Source organism: Falco biarmicus, chromosome 4, assembly GCF_023638135.1.
Source record: "Falco biarmicus isolate bFalBia1 chromosome 4, bFalBia1.pri, whole genome shotgun sequence".
Taxonomy (NCBI): Eukaryota; Metazoa; Chordata; class Aves; order Falconiformes; family Falconidae; genus Falco; species Falco biarmicus.
The window spans coordinates 3107501-3134294 of NC_079291.1; the positions used below are offsets into that span (position 1 = coordinate 3107501).

At 36.2% G+C, this 26794-nt stretch overlaps 1 protein-coding gene across 1 annotated transcript in view; it reads right to left on the reverse strand.

Moving 5' to 3' along the window:
• Positions 1-26794, reverse strand: part of SKAP2 (src kinase associated phosphoprotein 2) — a 116859-nt gene that overhangs the window by 73397 nt on the left and 16668 nt on the right. The window contains exon 4 of the mRNA XM_056334872.1: positions 20254-20358. Within this exon, the coding sequence (XP_056190847.1) occupies positions 20254-20358 (105 nt within the window). The remainder of the gene's footprint in view (positions 1-20253; positions 20359-26794) is intronic.

Here is a 26794-nt window from a genome sequence, read left to right on the forward strand (position 1 = left end):
GGGTTTTTTTACATTCTGTGAATGTATGATATTCCTAGGTAAATTTTATCAAGGGTTGGCTTTTCCCCCCCCCCCCACCCCCAATATGAAGTACTTTAATAGGCAGATGTTCAGTCAGCTCCCAGTGAAGCTAATGGTAAAGCTCAGGAGTGCTGAATGCCATTTGCATTGTATAGAACAAGGAGACATTCAGTGAAACTGAAAGGCAACAAATCTGATACTGGTAAGTAGGAGAGACACACACTTGAAAAAGCAATCTATCCACAGAACTTACCATTGGAGAGCCAGGGTTTAGCAAGGTTGAAAAAAAGAAATAATTATGGCTACGCTGTAATAGCTAATAGGCAACGGAATAATAGGCAGTAAGAGATATAAATGGTTTTGAACCAAAGCATAAGCAATTCACTGGTGTGGCCTAGGAAGCAACTTCAGTTCTGGATGTTCGTCAGTGCTCTGTTTACAGCCTCACATTTCTGAAGCTTTTGACAGGGATTAGAGTCAACTTCAGAAATTTAAGAGTAGCAAAACAGAGCGGTTTTCCTGATCTGGTACCTCTCTGTGGAAAACTGACACTAGCTACAAGAGGAGCAGGAACAGACGCTAAATATTTATTCTGATAAAAAGTTCACATGGCATTTCTAGCATAGTTCAACTTACACAAACTGCAATTAAAATACCACAAGAATAAACAAACCAGTCTCTCTCGGAGCTTAGTAGGCAGGGTTAGAAGAAAAACAAACATGAAATCTGCAGTCCTAGGTTTTATGCATGCTACCAAAAAGTCTTCTTTAACAGTTGAGACCAAGTGAAAACGCGAGTAAAAAGCACCAGCAAAATTAAAGACAAGGTTAAAATGCCCCTTGCTCAGAATTACCATGCTTTTCAGTATAGAGCAATATAGAAGGAAAAAAAGTAACAGCCACAGTAACAAAGTTCGTGCTGAGAAAACAAATTAGAACCCAACCAATCCAGTGGTAGTCTTGAAATGCATTTTTAAAGTATTTCAACAGCAGAGAAAGATGGCAATATAAAGACTTACTAATTTCATATTAAAGCATGAGAAACACCTCTTTTCATTTTAAAGGCAAAACCAGCCTGAGGGGCAACATTTTCTGAAAATTTTGTAGCATTCTCAATACTACATTTCTCCAAGCCAGAAACTGCATATATAAAAATTTGGGGGGGGGGAAATACACTTCTCTTCCTGCTTTGAAGTATTTAAGATTAAATGACTGATAGTGTAAAAACCTAAGTGCAATAGATTACAAACAAAAATATACAACACATTTTCAAGCATTATGTTTTCTAATTAAATCAGGAGCTCGCTCATACACATAGGTTTTATTTTTCAGTGATCTGAATGCCTACTCAATTAAAAATGCCCAATACCCCTGACAAACTGGCTTTTTCATTGGATTTACCAGTTTCTCAGTCATGTAAAAGGCAGACTGTCATTATTTTTGTTTTCCTAAATGCAGTGCATTACCTTAAACAAAAATAAAAAAGATTGCATTTATCCCCAAAACTTAACTCGCTGTTTGAACAAGTAAATATTACTGATTTTAGAAATATACATGTAAAAGTGTATCTTAGTATCAGTGAAATGTAAGAGTTCAATACATTAATATTTATAAAGCACTGCATGAATGCAAGTTAAATTAATTCTTTAAGTCAAAAAAGACGGTACCCATTTGCATTTCAACAAGTGAAACTTTTCCATCCATTTGACAGAGACAAGACTATAAAAGGTCTCAAATTTCTCCAATAAAAGTGGAAATTACATCTCAATATTTCGTCAGAGATTAAAAACAGAATTTTAGATGAATTATCTGATACAAAGATGGAAGTGAGGGTGCTGCTTCAAGATCTACAGAAGTACAGCACTTTAAGACAATTAAATGATTTCCCTGAAGGCAATGTCTTTTCAATCCAAGCTAATGACATCATTTAAGGAGGATGGTCCATTTAACTGAAAGGATCTTTTACAAGGCAGACAGACAGAAGGCAATCCGGGAATGTTTTCAAGGACTTCCCATATTTCAGAATTATAATGGCAAAATGCCTACATCAAAATCTTAAACTCAAGCATTAATCAACAAAATGAAAGACTAATTTTATAAGAAAAATGTAATAAAACTCATTTTAAGAAGTTTTCCCTTCATTATTTTTTCCTTTAAAGGAACCAATTCTCTCCTAATGGTAATTACGCTGCTTTGGAGTAATGATAATGCTCAGGCAGCTCAGTTTTAGGCTGCTGTTTTTAAAGTTAAGCCAAATCACTTCAATCACTTGCAAGTTGAAAAGTAACTTTCATAAACTTTTCCACCAGTTTATATAAGTTAGCTATGATCTTTCAGATAGAAAGCATTGTACTATTGCCTCCAGAACGTACTTTACTACTTTTGGTACGGTCTATATACCAGCCTTTAAATTGCACCACCACTTTTTTCATAAAAGAAAAAAAAGCAACGCCCTCAAATGAACCACTAAGGGAAAACTCACAGTTTCAGTGTCTGTATCAGTAGTTTAATGCATGGCTGTAACTCCTGGGGAGGGTTGGGAGGTGTTGGGGTCCTATACCTTGTATTATCTAAATGATTTTGGAAAAAAAATCAGAGCAGAATATGCTGGGTTTTAAACACTTAAAGGAACACCAACAATTTCATATTAAAATAATATTATTAAATGCAAGACATTATGCAGAACTACAAGCACCTCTTGTACTTCAGAAGGCGGCATCAGTTTAAACCCAACCAAAGAGTCTTTTTACCATTTACAATAACACTCAAAGCCATGGAAGTTGTATACACGTTAGGATGACATCTGTTAATAAATGATGTGGTTCTGAGGACAGAAAAAAAAAAGTTTACCCTATGTCCCTTTAATATCCATTTCAAATTGTCAAAAACTTCAGAAAGCTGGAAAGTGTGAGACATAACGGAGAGATCTTACCATGTAAGCAGGAGCTAGAAAACGTAGAACTAGTCTTGGCTCTTACCCAGATTCCTTTTGCAATCTTGGACAAGTCAGAGCTACTTTGCCTCCACTGCTCCTCTTCATAACAGAGAAGCAGTATTCACATCTTTCTGAAAATGCTGTGAAATGCTGTTGGTTTCATTATGGTTTTTTTTAAAATAAAAACAAAAATTACAAGGGAAAACATTCCATTTTCGGGCCTGCTGTGCCACTTTACTGATTCTCCCTTGCCGCACCCACACACATACTTTTTCAAAGAAATGTAAGCAGTTAGAGGGAGGGAGAGAGAAGGGGCGGAGGGAAGGTTACAGCATGTATAAGACTGGGATGTCACATATGTACCGATTCATGCATTTCACAGAAAACTGCATACTTTCTTCTGTGACAGCTACAGCATACATCTGACTGACAGAGAAAAAGTGAGGAAGAGACCATGAAAGCTGATCTTTACAGTAAACAGTAAGATGACTGATGATCTAGATGAAATGATTTTCCAAGAAAAACAATTTTTGATCATAATAATGTTGCCTTCTGCTCCGCTCCCTTCCTCCTTAAATGTAAAATCAGACCAGGTACAAATGCTGCTACCTAACACATACAAATAGCTCATTGAAAATGGTGGTAGTTCAGGATATACACCAACAACGAGGCCAGAATTCCCCTCAGTTTGAATGTGTACTTTTTCAACTCAAACTCAACTCACCACTCAAAAAAACAAAATATCAACTGTAAAAATTAAGTGGTTTTATTTTAAGGACTTAACAGCGCTTTTGTCACTCTACCTCTTTCCTCACATCAAGAACGTGTATATCCTACAATGGTGAACGGGTAGCACAACAAAAAAATGCTACTGAAGCCTGAATATAGTAATATGTAAATAATAGTAAGTACGTGGCAACGCACAGAATAATATTGCTGTATTCCTTACCACCTAGGCTTCTTCTTAATTGACAGTTACACTTCTAGTTAAGGAGGAAAAGATTTCTATGGACTTCAACTGGCACGACAGATTTAATCCCAGTCCCTGCTACACGCTGTCTGTATGCCCTAGATCTTCCACTAGTATATCTGCATATCTGTTTCCAAACCTTTCTCCCGCTTTTTTTTTTTTTTTTTAATCCCGATTGGTTTCTCTGAGGCATGGACTCATTCAAATTAAGGGCACATAAATACAGTGGAGGATTCTAAAACTGCCTTGATCCAATGAAAATAAGATGGCACATGAAAAATACATTACACATTTATTGGCACTTAGCCAATTTTCATGGCTTTTTCCATTTTTTTCACCCCAAAAGATAAATCACAGCTTCAGTTTGTACATAAACTGAACTCTCATAAGCAACCAATGAATCTATGACTAGCAACAAAACCATATCAAAATAAAAATCTAATAATCATAAAGGCTCCTTTTTGCATTAGTTCCCACAAGAGTATTTGTATCTAACAAGTTATGCTAATGCACTGTCAGATTTCCTCACATAAGCTTACGATCCTCTAAAGAGGATAGACAATATATTCTTGAAAAACACTTGACAAAACCATGCTAGAGAACTCTACATGGAAGCCAGTCAGTGACACAGAAGTAATAAAGGACAAGACTCCAGGACTAACTTCTTCATTATTTATAACGGTATGTATCTTTTCATCGCTACTAAAGCCCATTTCCGTGCAAGATTGGATGTATAAAATGTATATTGATTGAATAAAATTACTAATCACTGTTCTACTTGTTCTTATTTCATGAATATCATTTTATTCAATACTGTATGTAATAGCCAATAAAACATACCAGCAACAAATGTTAGTTCTAGGTACAGAGGGTGATAACACACACAGAAAAAATTTATTCAAAATATTTACAAATCACTGGTATATTTCTTAGGACAATCTTACAGATGAAGAAACTAACATGAAAAAGCCATCGAGCTAGACAGCTAACCCTCGGTCCCAAAGGATCCATGAAGAACTACAGGAGAATCATCAATATAAGTATCAAACTGAAAGGACAAATTATGGCCTCATCTATACAGCACTGGGAACCAGAGTAATAGTTATAACCACTCCCTCGTTTATGATAATGTTACTTTAGAATAGCATTGATCTGTTTTAATTGTTAAAAGGCAGGGGGGATTCAAACACACTAACCCTTTCCAGTTCTCAAGGACTATTTCTCATTTTTTACAGTGATTATCATTGTTTTAGCTTTAGTTTCACACACAATTTTTGTGTTTTTAAACATTTTGACTCTGTAGATTTTCTTTTTTTACATTACTTTCACCTTCTTGTTTTATATTTGTGATGTTCTTCATTGAAGGCTATTTTTAATTGAAGACCTGAATCATCACTAATCATCACTAACTGCAGATACAGTGAAGAAATTCTCTACCTGAGATTGCTGAGAAGACACTCATCATAGAACTTGGAAAAGGAGAAGTCAGCTGAAAAAAGAATGGCCTACATATTTAATTCAGGTTCAGACACTCAAAGCCCTTTCCAAAACATAGCAAGCAGCAATTTGGTACCAACACAGTACAGTATGAATCAATGCACCTCATTATTATTCCCTAACATGGAAAACAAAACCAAACAAAAACCTCCCTCAAAATGCCTGTTTCCGAAGGACAAAGGCAATTAACGGGGTAGGGGGGTGGGGGTGGGGAGGGGATAATCCAATGACAGTGTGTTAGAGTGGCAAGGGAATTTAAAGATGCCATATGCATTATGTTATATTTCCTAAATTAGGGCTTAAAGACAACAAGAAATGTAGATTCCTCAGACCTGTTCAAAGTTAAATTTACTCCAGGTTGAAAACATCCTGGGAGCACAACAAAGCTGGATTAATTCCCCTTCTCATATGTAAAGGTAGAAATCCTCATAAATTCTAGCTTTGAAAAGGAAAATAGAATGCCACTAACATCAACATGGTAGTGGCTTAGTTGTGGCACACAGTCTACACAAAAATAGGCATAGCCATGCTGCCTTCAGTTTTCATACATTCAGTGTTCTGCACATATTAAAACATTCCTTTATTTTTACCTGTCTTGAGCTATACAACCAAAAATGATCCATAATGCTTTTATACAGACTTCTTAACATAATCCAAGAGATGCTTCTAAGGAACAATAAAAAATAATTAAATAAAATATTCTTTATATGTATTATGGTTATGTTCATACACAAGTCAGTCATCCAATATCTCAATGACTGCTAATGAAACTGAAAGCCTAATTAGCAAGATGAGGGGAACAACCCCAGCATTCTGGCCCACCTCCAATATGAATAATTGCATCTACCTCTGCAAAATCCCCCTTGTCATTTCAATTAGGTGAGATATTCCTCATATCCTGCTCTTAAATTGCTGGGTATTGTTTATAGTGCCATTGTAAAAGCTACTGCATTCTACCCTGAATATAATTGCATTTTGATAGTTGCGATGTGGCAATTCCTACACATTTTTAGCTACTTTGTTGAAAAGCCTAATGCTTGCAAAAGGCTCTCTGCTACCAAAAAACAAACCACCAAGCCAAAACAAGAAAATCACAACACTAATTCATTGTGCATATATTCCTGAAAGAAGTACAAATCTGTGTAGAACACAGGTAACACCTTAACAGGTATCAAGGTACAAAAATAAGTCAATAAGGCATAAGCATCTCTTAGGCAATTCAGCAGCATAACAAGCAGCCACCTTATCACATTATCACAACTCTGAACAGCTCAGAAATTAAGCCAAAGCTAACACCTCTCCCTGCCGACTGTGAAATCCTACCAGCACATTTAGACACCCTTCTAAAATTGTATACACACACACACATCAAATTTAACAAGGAAGAGAATGAAGTCCGTCACCATTCAGCCCTTCCACGGCCTCCAAAATAACGGTTGCACCAGTTCTACACTTTGCTTCCTGCTCCACAGTATGCATACCCCAAACCTGTTACCCAGAACAGCCACCGATACCTTCATCACTTTTCATTTTGTCTCACTCACTCATCATGCCCAAACTTATCTAAAAAGCCTAAATTGTGGATTATGATTTATTTAAAAGTCTTCATCTGACTACAAAAGAATTCCAACATGCAAGAAGATTTAAAAATTTGGCAGCTATAATGTTGACATAAAGATGGACATCTGGGGCTTACTATTGACTCACCGTGTCAGAGAGCTTTCTTCCTCTCCTCTTTTGGCTCTGAATTGCCACTGAAATGGTTATTAGTAAGTAAACTTGTGGATGCTTACGTTAGCCATGCTAATATGTTCTGCAGTCCTTTTATTGTGCGCTCCTGCTTTAACTCTCCCTATCCCTTAAAAGATACAGTTTTAACAGACTATAAAATCCACTTTTAAAAGGTACTCCCTGTTTTTAGTTAAGAAAGCCAAAAGATATCTTTTGTTTAGGAAAATGTGCAAGCAGGTATCTGCATCAAAGATCCACATTTACACTAACTGTACTTACTATTTCACCCATTTCAGTAACCACATCAGCGATTTATTGCTCTACTATGGCAATATGGAAACTTCCACAATAAAACACAGGCCAGGAGTGAAGAGAGCTGTAAAACCATAAAAAAAAAAAAGTTTGCTTTTTTCTTGCCCTGGCCTCCTAGGACTGTAAATCTCAGGCTTTCTTTTTCCTAAATTGTCTTTTTTTCTAGGATTACCAGTGTTATAAATACCTTTGTCTTCTACTGACTAGACACGTTTTCTTCTGTAGACTCACTTCCTGTGGGAAATGTTACATCAAAAACTACACGCGCACTATCAGAATTGCTATCACTGCTACACTTCTGTTAAGGTATTAAAAAAAGCACTAAGACTAGAACAGCTTTCACTTGAACATTATCTTCTATAAAAAGGAATATCACTCTTGCATGGGAGATAGTAATACACAAATTTAAATTTATTTTGAAATACAGTAGAAAATAATTCCCATTAAGTAGACCTGCTGGGGAAAAAGCTGCACACACCAATGATTAAGCGTAAGTGTGCATCTGTCCTTTAAATACGCATAGCAGTAATAGCTTAAATGTTGGAGTTCAAATCATGGCCAGTCTTGCTGCATATACAAACCTGCATCAGGCAATGCTAAATTAAGAAGCACCTCTGATAAGTTTACAAAAGTCAAAGAAAACATGGGTTGTAAACTCCTCTGCATTGCAAAAATCTCTTTTGTCTGTCAATCAACAGAAAAGTATTATTCCGCCATCACAAAAGGCAAACCTTTGGAGGCAGTATAGGTCTGTGTGTTGTGCAAATGTGCAGTTGCTAAGAAGCAAATATGCTTCTCTTCTAATCAAATAGCCCAGCTCAGCAATGCTGCTGGCTTGGGGCAAGAAGCAAATTCCACCAGCCACAAACTTAGAAACAGTCTTGAATTATTTGTTGCTGACCGCTGGCTGAACCCTGTCCTGATGAGCACCATCACCATTAGCCACTTCTCAGTGTATTCCATCAACCAATGGCAATAGCAGCATGCTACAGCTCAGGCTGCAAGGAATTGATCAAACAGGGTAATGAGACTATTTCTTCATGGAGGTTATTTTAAATGAATATAAATATTTTCTTTCTACATAATTTGCCACAAAAGGTCACTGAACTCCCTGTGATTCTAAAGAAAAATGCTGTGGTATCCCCTTTATGTATCTGAGTTAGGATATAGCCAACAAACAATTCTAGGCATTTTTGATGATCGTGTAAATCTTAATGAGGTGGCATCCCAGACAACTGATTAGCGGCAACATTTTATCTTCACATTTAGTTACAAACAAAAAGAAGATTTGATGCTATTTTAGAAAATCATGATACACCTATACCCTTAAAATCTTTCATGAGAGAATATATTCTGTGGACCTATTAACAACAGATTCTGTGAATAATTCCGTGAACTATTAACAATAGATCATGCATATTTAGCTATGCTTGCCATACTTGGATATGATAGCCCTTTCTACCGATCCCTTCAACTGAACTCCTATGTTAAAAATACCCACTTTGCATCAGAGTCAAGTTACTGATAAGGGACCCACATTCAGACACCCTGTCTGTCGTTGTCTTTAAAAGTCTACTATGAAAAGACACCAAGAGGTCCTTGAAATTTAATTCAAGTCAACTGCTACAAAAACCTCACCAAGGCCCTCCTTGCCCCATGTAAGATTTTTAGTCCTATTACCACCAGTACTGGACAAATTCTCCAGTGCTGGGAAAGCACAAAAATATTGATTTAAATACCAGTTTAAAAGTATTTTATTAACAAAGGCATTACACTAGGGTAGTATTACAACTATGATAAATAAACAGTGCATATTATTTTCTAATTTTAGGGATGATAATATAAAAATTCTCCAACAGACCAACTAAACACAATTGTTCATGTTTTAGAGTTCACAAGGTTACCTTGAACAACTCTAAGAAAATTTCAACACAAAAGAAAATTTAGATTTACACCCAGAGGTGTGTATAATTCATTCTTCTGAAACACAGCACTTGAAAATAGTAGTTAAAATAAAAAAATAAATATTTTTTAAAAATTATATATATATATGGATGTAAATTATTTAGTCTTGTCCTGATTAACAGGAGTTCAATTACATAATAATAGAAAGGGCTTTGGATTAGTTTTTTTTTATTCACCAAAAAAATCCAAAGCAATTTTGTTTAAAGGAGCATAAAAATGTGTTATCTGAAACTGTTCTTCACATTTTGTTGGTATCCTTGGCTCCTCAGGCTTTTTTTTTTTCTTTTTCCACTTAAATGCATGTTTCTGACCAGTAGCAGAAATAAAACTTTTCCAAAAATTAAGAAATTAGTAAGAACAATAAGAATTACAAAAACCGTTTAGATCCAGAGGATTCTCCTCCCACCTCCCATCCCCATTGAAATACTATTTACCAAGCATTCTTTTCTAAACTCTTTATTAATACCATTATTATATCTTCTATGGCAGTGAAATGCATCTAAGGCTTGAACAGAATAAAGCAACTCAGATGTGTTTGTTCTACTGAGCCATCATTTCTAGAACTTTTTTTTTTAAGAGAAGTTGACAGCAAAATAAAACTGTAGTTCTGTGATAAAAAAGATAGCTCAGTTGGCTAGCTATTCCAAAATATAAAGCTTGTTCCACCTATTCCACTGACCCTACAAGTACTTATTGTTTATCCATAATTTCTTTAAAAAGTAAAAGTTCCCAAAAATAAAAAGGAGACAATTGTACATTAACACTGAATATCTATAAAAATTTGTGGGAGGACATGATGCTAGTACTATTCAAAAAAGTACAAAAATCATGGGAAAATATATTTTAAACATGGGTAGAAGCAGCCAATTGATACATAAATCCTAATTTTTCCTCAAAGAGATCCCATATTAAGTCCTAAATTCCATTTAGAAAAATAACAAACGATATAAACAGTCCCTCACAATGCTAACAAAAACCAACATAATATTTGCTGGGGGGGGGAGGGGGGAGGTGTGAATCAGCACCCACTAGCAAGACAGCTCATCAACAGACTAACATTTGACAAAATTAGTGGAAACAGCAAAGAAGCCAATACAACTTCCAGTGCCAAGGAGCCAGATGGCACTGCTGGAAAAATTATATCTACAGACTGGCAGCTTGATCCCATGATTATTGCCCAAGGGAGGAGGAAGAGGAAAGCAAGAGGTATTTCAGTGTGATGGGGTAAATCAATTATCACCAGCTCACTATGGCATTTTCACATTATTTTTATACCACATTCTAAATATTGCTCAAATGAGTGAGAGCACTGGAAGATTCCAGTGATCTGAGACAGAAAAAAAGATATCCCATATATTAAAAAAGCAATACATACTCAAATGCACTCTATTAACTGCATCACATAGCCCGTATTTCCAAATGAAACCTGCAGGTATGCTGTGATTAGCAAGTAAAACCCAAGTTTTTATTTTGCAGGCCTTATTTTTGACCTAGAATTTCAAACATTATCTACAGAGATAACATTTCTATGAAGAAAGGAAAAAAAAATAATAAATGGCTGCACTTCTCAGCGTTATGCCTACATTTTCTTGTGTTTTTTTTCAGCTCTTAACATGCAGTTATTTTACACACACAATTACAGAATAACCATTTTGCTAAAATATTCCAAAAAGCTTCAATCAAAAAAAGTTTGTGGTAGTCTCACCAGTAACTTTTCTGTTAAAACACAGTATTAAAGCTAGCTTCTGAAGAAGCTGCTAAAGAGAGAAAAATAAGTCCACTCCTACTTTCATACAAGGAAAGCTGTTCTAGAAATCAAGGAGGAAAACTTTTGCCCCACCACCTTCATATGCATACACATTCTAATTACAAAATACAAAATAGATAGAATTATAAAAATGTTAGACTCTCCACCTGAAAACAGACAAGGGTTTTGGTGCTTGTGCTGTTTTTTTTTTTAATCGGAAGTTAATGACACCACTTCCAGTAAGTTCTTTTCCAGGCAACTGTAATAAGGCCCCTTTCCTGTATCCATGTTACAGAAGAACAATTCATCTGTTACCTATCTAAAAGACCTGGACCACCTTCACTTCACTCGTCTCCATTCCATTTTTGTTGTATAGCACAGCCATGCTCACAGTCCAAACATCCTTCTGCTCCATTCACATCTTCCAACACTAATCCTTTCCCCTTACCTCTTCAGTGATATGTGAAGCACGTAACGAACTAACTGCATCTTTGAACATCCACTATGAGTATTTATACATCACCTGTGTCCATTTGCAAAAATACAAGATCTGACTGTTGAGGAAAAAGCAAAAAGATGTTTTATATGAAGACTAGGATAACTCTGGCATGTTATTATCAGGCTGCGATGTACCTTCCATTAAGGAATGCATGTTCAAGTGACCAGAGTAAATATTCAGAAGGGCAGTAAAACCTTGTTTAGATCAGAAGAGGTTTTCCTCCATTCTGGAGTATAGGACCATCCATAATTCCTTGCCCAAAATGGGCCCAAAACTATTTCTGACTACCAGTAGTAGAAAAGACAAGACTAAGATCCACATGGGATATTACCTGCCATTATTATGATAGTTAGCGGTGAATAGGCTCTGCCTAATATTAGTTAAGAAGCTGTGGCAATAATTTTAGTTTGAAAAAAAGATGGCATTCAGCATTTTTAATCGGCTACTCTACTCTTAAATCTGACTCTTGCAAGTAATCCAAGTAAACATCTATGAAGATTAACTGGGGAAACTATCAAATTAATACTGCCTAGTGACTGGTGTCCAAAGAAGTATGGTTCCTGCTGCAATTTTTAAGCAGTGAACAGTACCTGCAACATCTTCTGGGGAAAGAAAATAATGAACTTGCCCATACAGTGGATATCAAAGATTTAATTTACAGTGTTTTTTCTTTGCAAAACACTTCAATAAACCTTTTCATGACATAGGTTTTACTTTTCCAATCAAATTTATTCTCAAAACTCACAAATATTAGTCCACTGTAACCTCTCTTTTATTTAAATGGAAACAAACACAAATCCACTAAATTAATGCCTGGATTGCATGATACCTGACACAAAACAGGCCTGTTTTGTACTTGCTTAAGCTCTACAGATACACTTTGCACCTCTACAGGAAGTACCAAACAGTCAAAACAAAAAAATGGGAATATGAGAAAAATATTTTTCTGTTCATTTGGATTGATACACACTTCAGTGCATGTAATTAAATATGGGCACAAATTCCTTATAACCAATTTGCAGAAAGAAAAGCCTACACCAAACTTAATTTGTACTTGTAATGCAAGGCTGTACTTTTTTCTTTCTCCCCTCCCTTCCAGTTGGTTCCTATATCCAGGCCCTCTAAAGCTTCATCCTTGAGACAGAAAACACGAAGTACCACACAGAGCATTGTTTTACATATTTCTGATCTAGTCTAAAACAAAAAAACCACCACTGTGGTTATGTAGAGTTTGTTTTCTCTGAGATGGCCGGGGCTACTGCACAGTGTATGTTGAAGGCAGACCTGTCTTACTTGGTGGATACCAGGAAGGAAAAGACGCCTCTTGCCTTGAATGCCAAGTAGCAACAACCTGTTGGACTTGCTCACCTCTGGAAGGGTACCCACCTCAAGGTGGCACTGAAGTAGCTTGAAGTAGTGCTATAACCTACAGTTGATGCATGTGTCTGGTTCTGGGAGGGAAGGAGTAAGGAGCAGAATGGAAGCTGACTTGCCACTACTGCTTGGCCAGAAGGAAGAGGAATTACAGGGAAATCAGAAGGTAGAAATTCATGCAGCTGAGGGAAAGCATTAATAAGGTCCTAAATCCATAATTAATAGCCTCCAAAACACACTTGAAATGCTTATCACATATCAAAGAGGCTGAAGAAAAACCTCCTCTCTTCCTTTTTATTTCAGCTATTTATGATGTATAAGAGCTGATCTAGAAAAACGTTAAGGCAACAAGCAATATAAAGTAAATAGAAAACTCTATTGCAGTTCAGCTTTCTGGGTGGTTTTTTTTACCCTAATATTGTTAGATGTCTTGAATAAAATTATGGTGTAATATGAAAAATAAATGGGTTAAGCAGATCATTATTTGTTTTTTATTGTGGATATTGTCCTGCTTAGTGGTGGAGCATATATGGCTGTTTTGTTATTGCTCAGTCACTGAAGCAACATAGATGAAATAAAATGAGCAACAAACCATGTCATCTCTCCCATGGGAGAAAGGTAAATGTTAAAAGAACACAGGGGTTTATTGTTTAATAGGAAGTTTTTCATCACGATAATTAGAAGTTCAAACATTTTAGTATCATCAATTTGTACACACTGTTAACCTACATGATAGCATTTTTAACTTTACTGTTGACTTTAATAGGGCCAAAATTTCACTTAAACCTTCTGCTTCTTATCAGCAATTAATCTCTTCTGTTCTGTACAAATGGTTTCAATCAAAATTAATTAATTAGTTTTGCATATTTCACATGCACTTTTTTTAAACTTCTTGCTTCTCCAAAGTAAGTCATTGCTGCTATACTCACTGCTATGGATCTTACAAATGAACAAGCAAGCAAGCAGTTCAGTTTTGTCCTCTTCATAAGGTTTCAACTGCAGTTACATGTGGAAAGTTATAAAGACTGTTCTCAGTCTTCGAATATATTGATGACAGAAGAGAAAAAAGGAAATATACCATTGTCATGTCCTTTTTATGGACAAAAGAGTCAAATGTGAACAGACCAACAAAAAGAGTTGCCAGTACAGTGCAGCACTGGGGCAAGCTGCCCAAGGGAGACTGAAGTTGTACCGTTAAAAAGATTTTTAGGAAAGATGAGACAGGTGCCTGCCAAGAAACATCTCAAGCAGGCTAAGGGCAATACATTGACTTTAGTCCTAAGGTCTCTCCTATCCAACAAGAAGTTGATGATCTTCACAGCTTTTGATGATTTCCACAAAGTTAGCACCCTCTTCTCATTTGTTAAACAAACAGATTTGGATCTGGGAATTTATGCACGCATGGTCCCATATGCATCACTATCCTTATAAACAGAGTTTTTAAAAAAGCTTTTAATATTTTAAGTTCCTTTTTAGCATGCTTTACTTTTCATTGTGTTCCATCAGCTTGTAAAAGATTGTATTCTGGGTGACATCTAAACTGTCCTTAAGTGTCTCAGCCTAATTCCCTAGTGATGCATTCTTCCTCTGACAGCCTCAGCATACCACATCAGAAATTCTACACTTCGGTCTTCCTGCTTAAGACGGAGTTGCTAATTACAATTTCTTAGAATTCTGAAAGCCACATTTCTGATCAGTTGCATTACCTTCTCAGCCAGAAGTGTCCCAGAAATGCAGAATCATAATACACTGCAATACATAGTATTTCCTCTGCCATACACCTGTTCAGACACAGCAGAAGAGTCTACCAAATCATTGATGAAAACATAGAATTACCTACATATATCAAAATAAACTAAAATACATTATTTCCCAGTCACAATTCTGACAGGAACTAGCATCCCCTCAAAACAAAGTTGGCATGGCAGAGCCCATTCTTTACTTTACTTTACCCGTTTCCCAGGCACCGATGCTATTGCCATTCTGCCAGCTCCTAGTAAGAGCATAAAGTAGAAATCACCTCTTTTTGCTAAAGATCAAGCGTTCCAGTAAACCTAGATTCTACCCCCCCTCAGTATCACCTTTTTTGATCAAGCCTGGATCTTTAAAGAGCTATAAGGAATAAGAAAATACATGGGTTTTCTGCCTTCAAAGAGACCTTCCTTAGAAAAAAAAACAAGACAAAGAAGTTTCTCACTTCTTTGAATGGCTGTCAGGCACTTAGTTTGGAACTCTCTCCAGTACTGCAACACAAATAACTAATCTCCTAGAATACCTCAGGTAAAGTTCCAATGCTTTCATCCCCAGGAAAAGCAAGCACGTTCTCCATGTACATGATTATGATACTAAAATAGTGGTAAACCAATACACGACTGGGGAGACAGGAAGGGCAAATGGAGAGAGAAGAGCACAGAGAAATCCTAGGAGCAATTTCCATTCTCCAATCTTTGCTAACTTAGTTGCTAAGACCGCTTAAATGGCTTAGTGATGGAACACAGTTCTTGCTTTAATATAGTGCCTCAAAAATAAATGCAGCAGGAATGTGGCCGAAAAAAGTTGGAAAATACTTATATAAGGGGGGAGAGAGAAAGCAGCTTAAACAGTACTTATTGAGACTTAAAACATCAAAAGAAGCAGCATGCAAAATTTAGTCACACAATTTTTCATTCCCACTTGATCAATCAAAATGCAAAATATGATGTTCATGCAAAGGAAATACTATAGATCACGTAAAATAGTTGACTCAAACCTGCAAAGACTTGCACAGAACTTTTCCAGCAGAGCTGCATGAAAATAAAGTCCTAAAACCTGTTGTTTCATCCAAAAACTACACCAAGAAAAGCATGTTGCAGGGAGCAACAAATTCTGCTCGTTTTCAAGACTACATTCTGATTACAAATAGTTAAGCACAACCCCTTAATTTATTCTGATTCCTCAAAGTTCTCCAAAGGTCCTATTTTGCTTGCTTAGGCCCTAGCTTCCTCCACTTCAACTGTGGGGAACTTTCAGTATGAGATTCTCATCCTATTTAAGAATTTTCTGCTAAAAAATATTATATCAATAAGCTATAGCCAAATATGATAATTTGGAGAACATACAAGTCCCCAGACACATTTTTAGTACTTTTTTCATCCTTACATGCTCAAGGCAACATTTCTAGACCTTCCACAGAAATGGTGATGATCTAAATTATTTTATTACAGCATTCACTGTGATCTTTTTAGATCCAGTGATTACCCAATCACATACTCCCCCCGCAAGGCTAAACAGACATATCCTTTTTCAGAAATGGCAGGTTCACTTTCAGTACTTACAAAGTCAGAAATTTTGTTCCTTTAATATTAATGCATTTCCTACTATGGAATAAAGTTACCATACCATAAACCAAAAAATTTTACTGTTAAAAAAATCGTTTGAGGTTATAAAAGAAGATTATACTGTTAAATAGTAAAGTTTCAGCATGGCATCAAACCTACATTTAAATCCATCCTAAGAAACCTGAAAATTAAATGAAAAACAGTAACTTCTTCCCCATTAAAGTCTCAACCAAAAATAAGTTAGTTACCAACTTTTAAGAAAGTCTTACTATTTCAACTTTAAGTATTTTGGTATGCTTTGTTTTTAACTGATCAAGACATACGTACTTTCCACGACATGCATTCTTCAAAATACAGATGAAAAGGGAGTAAGAATTTACAAGACATAACATTGTTACACAACGTACTATACAAAAACCTGTCATTTAAGTTGCAAGAAACCTAGTCATCAATAAGTGAAAAAACACCCCACTCAGAAATCAATTATGTTGAGTCTTTTGTATAGAGAAGTAGTACACCTTTCAGGCAACTGGTATTAATGAGCAGACATGGCTATAGAATCTCCATCTGTTTTTCTGACAAAGCTGTGACTACTCCAGTCTCTCATTGAAATTCCATTAATCTGGTGCACCAAGGACCAATGCGAAAATCAAAACTCCATCTAACCCTTTATCAGCTCACAATAACCTACAAGTGAACTCTGCCTGTTAGCATACAGCAAGTTATGATTTTGCTATCAATCAGGCTGTTAGCCAATAAAAAAAAAATCAAGTTAAAAACAGAGTGCCTGGCAGTGCTGTTTTGTCTGTCTTGGTTTTGGGGTTTTATTTTATTTGAGGGTTTTGTTGTGTTCTATCCCTCTCCCAATTTCTGTAGGGTGTCTGGACATGTAAGCCTATGCATCATTCTCCTTCCCTGTGATTTAATTGCTGCCAGCAATCAAGTCAAAGCATCACTGAAGTGTGCTTGAATTTCATTAGATGATATAACTTATGCTACTTTCCTACAGTACCTAATAAACCATAAAGAAACCAAAACACATATGGCTTGAGGGAATAACTGGAAAATTAGGTGGCCATTTGGGAACTGAGTGAACTTTTGAACCAGAGGAACAGAGAAAAAGAAATATTAAAAGGAAAGACAGACTTAGAATGCACACAGAGACGTGAGGGTTTGACCTTTTCAGTACCTAGAAAATTACATTAGCATTATGAAAAATACATATCATGTTTAGAGTTTATAATCCATCAAAGTTTAGATACTTTGTTAGTGCCTACCATAAGGTAAAAGTCAAAAGGACAACATAACAATCAGATTTGACAAAAGGCCTTTAGGTGACCTGTGCTAATTTAGTTATCCCAAACTTATTGTTAAAGGGATTATCTGTCTTGTAATTAATACACCATTAAATAAAGGTCACTCAAAAACTGCAGGATTTTACAATGACTGTAACGTACACATAATACACTAATTCTTTATCTGTTACCGAGCAGGTGCCTTCACAAATTATATTTTGACAGTTACACTGCAAAGTGAAATCGTGGCACTCAGAAGCTGTACAAACCTTGCAGTCTAACTCAACCGTACAAAAGGTAAATGCATTATTTTATTTTGGATTATTTTAAGCAGAAAAAATATATATGAAAGGTTTTACCTTCAAACATGAATGGACTCAAATATAAAAAAAGAACACCTCAATCTGATTACATAGTTAGGTCCCTCTGTTAAGAACCTTGATCCTACACACAAGGTTTTACACCTGCACAGATCCCTGCTGAAGTAAACTGGTAACCTTGTAAGATCCAACATCCACCTTATCGATCCAGCTTCTTGAGCAGCATTTAAATATGGAACATTAACAGACTGCTAAAACCCAAAGATGCAGTATTAATCTTCAACAAACCCATCCATGGCTGTGAGAACTGAAACAAACAGCACTGCTGAGGACCAATCTGCCTCACATTGTCCCAACATACATTTTCATACCTAGTCTAGGTGGCTAGGCTTGAATGATGTTAAAATCAAAATGGTCTTAGAATGACAGACTGGACATTCAAAGAGGAAAACAGGAACATTCCTCCAATAAATGAAAAGTATTTACAGATCAAAATCTACCACCTTTTCTCAACTTCTCCTCATGCTGCGCTCCCAATGGACAATTAAAGAGGATTTATCATAAAATGTAGAGAAACCAGTGAGTCAAAATCATCTTAAATAAAGAACTGCATCCACTGTATTTCGACCTAAACTGAAACAAATTACCCAATATATTGTTGGGCAGCTATTATACCTACTCTCATAATTGTAACTTCCAAAATATGCTAAAAATTAATCATCCATCTGTACAAACTCATACAGTATTTCACATACTCTTGCATCAGCATTCTTCAGCCATTTGTTATTTAGGATTATGAACATTATCACTTTTTTCTTGATTAACTGTTTTGAAACAAACCTATAATCATATCTCCTATTAAACAGTCATACAATTTTGTCACATAACCTTTATGCAATCAGCACCATGTTATTAAGTTAACATTAGAAATAATGTTAAGATTATGTTTGTAAGCAAAAATAAATACATGGAAAGTTGCATTCATCTGTAGTTTTGAAAATTAGCTTGGGTTTTCTAAAAGCCATATTCAATTTGACTGATAATTACATCTCAACCAGAAAGCAAAAAGGCTTGGGTTTACTTTTTTAATAGGTCACATTGACAAAATGCAATAAGCTGAATAAATAAGTGATTATTATTGTTACACATTTTAGAGAGTTCGCAATATAAAAAAATTTGCGTTATTCTGAATCAGTGGTTAGAAGGCTTATCACTTATGCATGTACTTGACTTATCCCTGTTCTGCAATAGACATAATTTTATACCTCATAAAAGCAATTTATGTTTCCAAAGGGAATAATCTGGATAACATAAGATGTGGAGTGCTATGTCGCAGGAAGCATATTTTCGTTCAGCAATTGTATTTTGAGATGGAGCTGCACAGTTTGATCATCATATCATGTCAGAAAACATCATTCACTAGTAAGTCTATCTAACTTCTAGTGCCACAAATTAATATACATCGTTAATTTATTTGTACATATACTTAATTTATTGCCATATATTATCCATAGAAGGTATTTATAGTATGTATACAATAAATGACTCTCAAAAATATGGACACTATGCTAAAGCAAGCTTGTTAACTGTTGAAATATTAAATTGTTCATGTCTTCAGAACAGTCGCATTTAGCATTAAATTTAATGAATACAAAACAAAACAACATAGAAAACAGCTATGGAACCCAGATATTTTTTTTAAAAAAAATGCAAACTCAAATTTAAAATTTATACAATGAAAACATTCTACAAAAGACTGTCTTAATGGAAGGAAACGTTGTAGAAATAATTAATTTAATATTTTATGAACCTATTCTGCATGGAGTTTGCAGAAAAATATCAATCACATAAACTGTTTCATTATTTATTAGATAAATAATACAGTAAGCCATTAAGTAGCACAATAAAATTAAGCAAGAATCTGATAACGTTGAATTAACAAACAATTTGTTACTACAAATATTCACACTGGTTTAGCCACTGATCTATCTTTAAAAACATATGCATCCGAGAAGATGCTTTGTTGTGAAAAAACGTGAGTTTAAAAAAACCTCGTAAATCCGAGGCAGCTTCACTATGCTCTAAGGACCACTAGAGGGCGCTCTTCAGTGCCTTTAAAGGTTGCTGCGGAGGTAAGCGATCTGCCCCGCCGTGATGCTTATCTGCTTATCTGATTTGCAACACTAACATTCGCATCACGAGGATCCGATTACATAAGCTTGTAGCAAGCCGGCAAATCTAGTACGTTCTAAGGTAAACCGTGTCACATACCATCAGAAGGCGCTTCATCCTCTTTATCATACCGATCGGATGCTATTGAGACACTATCAGGAGGCGAAGAAAGAGAGTCCTCAGACTCTTCTTCACGTTCCAGTTCTGTAAAAGTTAAAAATACGTTGCTGGTTAAAACAGTCTATCATACAAACGCAGAGAATCCAAAGACAAATACCTTCATTAGTAAGGAAGATACCAACTCCTCTCTAAAACAGAAAATAAATCCCATTTCTCATGAACACCTGTAACATGCACTTTGTATGTTCAAGCGCAGCTGTGAGCGCCGGCTGCTGTTGTAGGGCAACCTCCTAAAGGGTCACCTACATGTTGCTGGAGCAGTCTCCCCAAAACGCTGTCATACAACGAACCCTCTCCCCGCACTGCACAGCTGACAGCTTCTCACACAGCAGGGGAAAAAAAAGACACACCACAGCAAAGAGGCAGGCAAGGGAAAACACCGGCAGGAGGAGAAACGGGCAGTGCCAAGATCTGAAGTTCTGCTCGTCCCAGTGCAGGAAGGAGCTGCAGCAACTATCCTCCAAGGAACACCCAACCTACTGTTGGCAGCAGTTTGTCGCCCTCTGCCCAATTTTCTTCACCATAATTAGGCACCAAAATTTCAATTTTCTTCACCATAATCAGGCACTACTTTGCACGTGTTGTACGTGTATGTGTATTCCTCCTATGAACCTAAAAAATGGCATCACTTTCTGGCTGCACCCGGTCTGAACTTGTGACTTGATGCAGCATTCTGCTGATGAATTTCTTACACAACCGAGAGCCCTACTACAATATATACAAAATCTACATTATTAGTTAAACTATGCAATAAATTGGTCAGAGTACATTAAGCGTGAAGGTCTGGAAAAATTAAAACAAAATCAGTATTAGTTGAGGCTTTCATTTAATTAGACAAAATGTAAGTTTTCCCTCCTCAAACTCCATATATTTTTTCAATTTTTTTTTAATGCTGTCTATGTGAAGAATAGGTGGAAAAATAACAAGTACTACATTGTTCCTTTAAAATTATTTTTTTAATCACATCTTGGTGAAGGAGGAGAATCTAATAATTAAATGTGATAAAAATCTGCAAACCAGAATCATAGAGCTGATGCTCCAATAGATCAAATTACCCTCAATTTTCTTAGAAAAACACATAAAGCTAAATTGTTCAAGCACTTTTGGTATATTCATATGCAGAAAACTTTCCATAAACCTCTAGACATGCTTCTCAATTCATGTGTTCTCTTTTGGACCACTGTATCTGTTAACTAATTTCTCAGCATCCAAAATAAACCCCATGCATAGTGAAAATATTCTTCGCCACAGACACATGAAGTGCATTCATCAGTAGGACTGCCTAGCCATGGCTGAGATTCTACTTCTTTGCTTCCATTTAATAATAGAAAATCATGGAAAATTCAAAATCCATGCCCAAAAAGCACCATGGTTGTTAGCAAAGAACAGCAAGTTTTCTACACGGATAAGACAACAAAGCCTGATTTTTGCTTTGCTGTAGTTCTTTTACATCCCAAGACTGCTTAGCATCAAGCTGGCTTTCCCTTCATTAATACAGTATGCTTTTCTTGGGAAAGCTTCCTTTCAAGCTTCCATGCCATATACCACCTGCTTTGAATCTGAACCTGACTCCAATCTATTTTTGACATGGCCATCTTCCAGCAGCACTCCAGCCATCGTGTTAATCTGATCAAAATATTTGCATTTCATCACACCTGTCAAACCAATCAAAAGTAAATTATCCCTCTCCAGGATTCACCTCTTCCTTCAAACGGAAAACCAGAGAGCAGATAGCACATGAACAGAAAATATTATGCCATATTTACAACCAGCATGATCATCTTTCACACTTACATGCCAGAGACCAGTTGCCCATCTCTCCCTGTCTCTCTCTCTATATATATCTTTATTAGATGCTACACTCCATAGAAAAAGAGCAGACATGATATTCACAACCTATACAGTATCAAAAGTTGTTCCACTCTTTTCCTGTCCTAAATTTTTACTAGTACCCGAATGCATAGAATATATATATATATACACGTGTGTGTATATATATAGCGTATATATAAGCCTTGGTTGTCAGTCAAAAATGTCCTCTTATCAGCTATGCATAAATGTACTATCATTTAACCTTCATGAAGGTGCCATCATAAATTTAAAATATTAGGCTGTATTTCTTGAGAAAAACATTTCCACAAACACCACGCTTCAGCGCACATAGGCTGAACTGTTCATAGGCTGAACAGTAAACCTATGTCTAAATGAATAGCACTTATGGATGACAAATTGGTGAGTACATATGTAGAAAGAACATTTCCAGAGAATTTTGTCCCACCCAGCGATACATATCTCTTCCAGAGAAGTTGTGATTTCTTATGCAAATTTGCACAGCTGCACTGTTACCTTGCTCTTCCGTTAAGTCACAATACTACCATTTTCTAATTATGCTTAGGATTTCAAATTCGGTAAACCTTTATGCTTTGCATTCACATAAAACCCAGGTGACCTAGAAACAAGGGGCTTTTAAATGCATACATATATACTTAGGGCACACCATGTACCTATCTCAGAAATATACTATATTTGAAACAAAAAAACCCACGGGCACACTGAATGTAGATAAAACAAGTATCTGTTCCAAGTCTGTAATCTCTAAATTCAAAATGTTCTTAAAACAAAATAACAACAAAATAAGTTGAGATATTATGAAAAAAGAAACTACACACTCGTTCTTTAGCGTTTACAGCCTTCAAAGCATTCTCTAGTTGTTACATCCTAACTAAAGGCTTGATGACTTCCATGAAAGAAAAAAAAACTCACTGGGAAAGACAAGCAGAACAAATACATAAATCTGATGTCATACAATACTACGTTTAGGTACCCACATTTCTGTGAAAAACGTGGAGAGTAGGTCATAGACACTAAATAGAGGTACAAGCAACCTGTAGCCCTGCAGGACAAGACTAAACTAAAAATATTCCATTTTTTATTTTAGAGTAAATAAATATATTTGTAAATTTATATTACACACTGAAATGCAATCCTTAAATCATCTGATCTGTACAGAAAAACTGCAGGCATGTTGATAGGAGAGCTGACTCTACGTGCTCTGGAGCTTTAACAGGCAACATTTCACAACATTTTAATGTGCCTACATAAAAGAATTGCTACATGCTAGTATCAAGCTTGGGGGTTTGCCTCCCTAATTCTGGCAGGGTTAACCGACACCTTAGGAGGTATGCTGTTAATATATAAGGATATTGCTCCTGACAGTTCACAGAGAACCCTGTCGATTTTGTGTAGCCTCCTGCATTCCCACTCAGAACAATCTCTGCCCTTTCCCCACTTATGTGCTCCTCCATTAAGGTGTTGCACTGCAGTTTCTACTCCATCTAATGAGGAAGAGTAGCTAGAATTGCATCAGAAGCTACATGTGTTACTCCTTGAACAGTCAGAGGAGTCAGTGTTGAGCAGTACAAGCCACTACTCTCCTCAGGTGCCAAGTACCTAAAAATACACCCGAAAAGCATCAATAAATTAAAGAAAAGCGTTCAACTTCCATTTATGTAATAGAAAACCGAACTACAAAGCAACAATGGGCATCAGGTAAATGTATCCAATACAATTTGCAGGCATAATTGAAAGCATTGCTGCCTAATAAGACATCTAAAAGCAAAGCATGCTCAAACGAAATGTCTATAGACTCATTAGTTGGCAGCCATTCCATTACGATCACATATAATGTCAGTAGTGCCTTGAACCTGTGCCAATGACAACAGCATAAATTTTGCATCTCATTTCTGTGGTCATAAAATTAATGATCAGTTTAAAAATACTTCTTTGCAAAAGTTATTGCACAAAGAAATGACATGAACGTGTCCCTGTTATGTAGTCACAAGGATAATTAAGGAGTTGATGCTCATTAATATAGTTTCTTGTTTCCCCAGAACACCATATGATTTATCTGGAAGTTGAAAAAAGTTTAATTAACAGTAGATAGTTAACAGTTACAACATTAACAAAAATATGTATATGAACCGACCCTATTCTCCAGTTTCTGCGATTTAAATTAACCTCTTACAGGTCTGATAGCAGAATCAATATTTTGTGTTATCTGTTAAGAAACTCCATACAATGTCTTCCCTTATTAAATGCCACCTTTTACATTACAGCTTATTTATTGATTTAGGAAATAATGCATACCAAAGAGTAAAGTGTACCACATTAGGAATGGAGCATAAAACAAACTCTCCTCATTGTAACAAGGACTGCACTCCAGCCCCTGCCCCCTGTTCTGAAGACTTCCAACAGATTTATTTAGTTGGTACAAGCTGAATATAATGAACAAGACCCTATTACTTTAAGAATTCCATTTAAAAAAAAAAAGAAAAAAAAACAACAGACTTTTTTCCCCAAGAATTCATTTTCTTCTGCAGCAGTGTGATTATAGTAATGAACTCCTAAGCATTAAAGATACTGCTTCCACCACTAAATCTAAAAAAGAGCAAGATGTTCCTGCCAATGCTTTTGAAAGAGACTTGCTAGCCTACATCCTCAGATCACTAAACACTTACAATTTATTTCTAAAAAATTTCAGAGAGGGTGACACATTAAAATTGTTCAAGTATAAAAGAAATAAAACAACTCACAAAAATAAAAAGGTATACAGGTCAAAACACCCTGCTGCTTGCCATTTCAGAAGGTCCCAAGTCACAGCAAGTTGAAATCACTTCCTCCTGTCCAGCCTCTACTGCGGTAAAAAACCACCGACGGACTGGATGAAGCCACCAAGCAGGTCAATACAAGGTTCTCACTTTACAGATTTTTTACAAAAATAACTAGACAAAGATGCTTTTGAGCTGGCACAGGTACACTTTAACCCCTTGATAGCTGCAGCTGATTTTTTTTAAGAAGATGCTAGTGACTCAATCCACCAGTCATCTTGCAAGACCGGATTCTTCCAGCAGCCACTTTCTCAATGTAAGCTTCGCAATGCAATCTTCTCCAACACACTCATTTCTGAAGAGTCTTCTAGAGTCTCCTATTAACATGATGGTTTTTAATGGCTTGTTTTGTAAAGGTCAAGTAGGAATTCTTCAGCAGCTATTTGCTAAAATGATACTGAAACAGCATTAGGTTTGTAAGCAAATAAGCTTCAAGCAAGAAAAGCAACACAACTTTCACTTGCCGAGTTGCCTCTTGTTCTGACGATGCCCATCAAGATAAGATCATTTTGTGCTGCACTGCTGCCTGCATCTTGTATTGCTTGAAATTGCACTTGGCACAGACATTTCACAACTAACAGCTGCCTGTAGCTGAAAGGGACAAAACAGTGACCTGCCTACAATGAAACCCTCCAGACTTCCAGGACAGAGCGGTATTTGGCACACTTTTCAGGCGTCTGATGGTCTCTACAGAAACACATCACGGTGATCCTCAAAGGACTGCATAACTACTAAGCCATATCTTTCCCATTTATAGTTAAACACTAATGATGTATTTATGCTGCTGACTGAAAGCTCAAGTATGTTAAAACATAGAACTCATCCACATACTGCTACGATGATCAGAAGCTGCTGCCTGCCTTTCTCAAGTCCAAAAAGACTCCTACCTGCTGCCATTTCCTGAAAAACAGCGTGTAGAGATAGAAAAGGAAGTATCACCTCCAGGTGATCACAAAACAGGGAAAAAAAACCCAACTGAAAATACAAAGCCTTTGCATATAGTGCTACTCTATCAGCTTGACTACTTCCAGGAAGCAGATGTCTCAGGCTCCAAACAGTCACTGCTCTGCCAAGAGCCAAAGAGCCATCCGAGTCATTTAAAAGTTTCCTACTGGTGCTCCCAATAATCAGATAGAGAAGAACACTGATGCTCTAGAGACACAGGTTTATCTTTTATTACACTACAGCGAAATGAAAATGAAAGTGGACCTATATCAGTTTTTAATCAGACTGAAACGTGGTAGTTCGCAAATGTGACATCATACTTTTCTGCCCATACAGTGCCAAAATTGTGTGCTGCAGATCAGGTATAAGGTGCACTAAGTGCTTTATGAGGAACTTGTTTTGCAAATTCCCATATTATGACTTGATTTGGCTAGTATTTTTGGTGTCTCACTTTCAACAATGAGCCAGGATCTTTTGTGAAAAGTGATTAAATATATATAATTTTACTAAAATAAAAGCAAAGAACAGATGGAAAGTGAGCTTCAAACACAAATACAGTTTCTAGGGCTTACGGTGCTTCTGCCAACTTTAGCACTATTTTTAGCATAAACTGAAAACAAAGTTCTTTTAACTAAACATTTTGGCAGCCAAGGTATTGATTCAATTAATCTCAAAATGCCAAAAACTGTATTAACTCAGAATCTTTGACAAAGTCCAGACTTTTATATCCTTAGTGGAATATTAGTCTTATAAAAAAAATGAATCCAATTTGTATGAAAATTGTCCTCGTTTTCCAGTTTCTTCCCAATTCTAAGATCTAGAACTGTTTGCTTTGAGTGTGACTATGG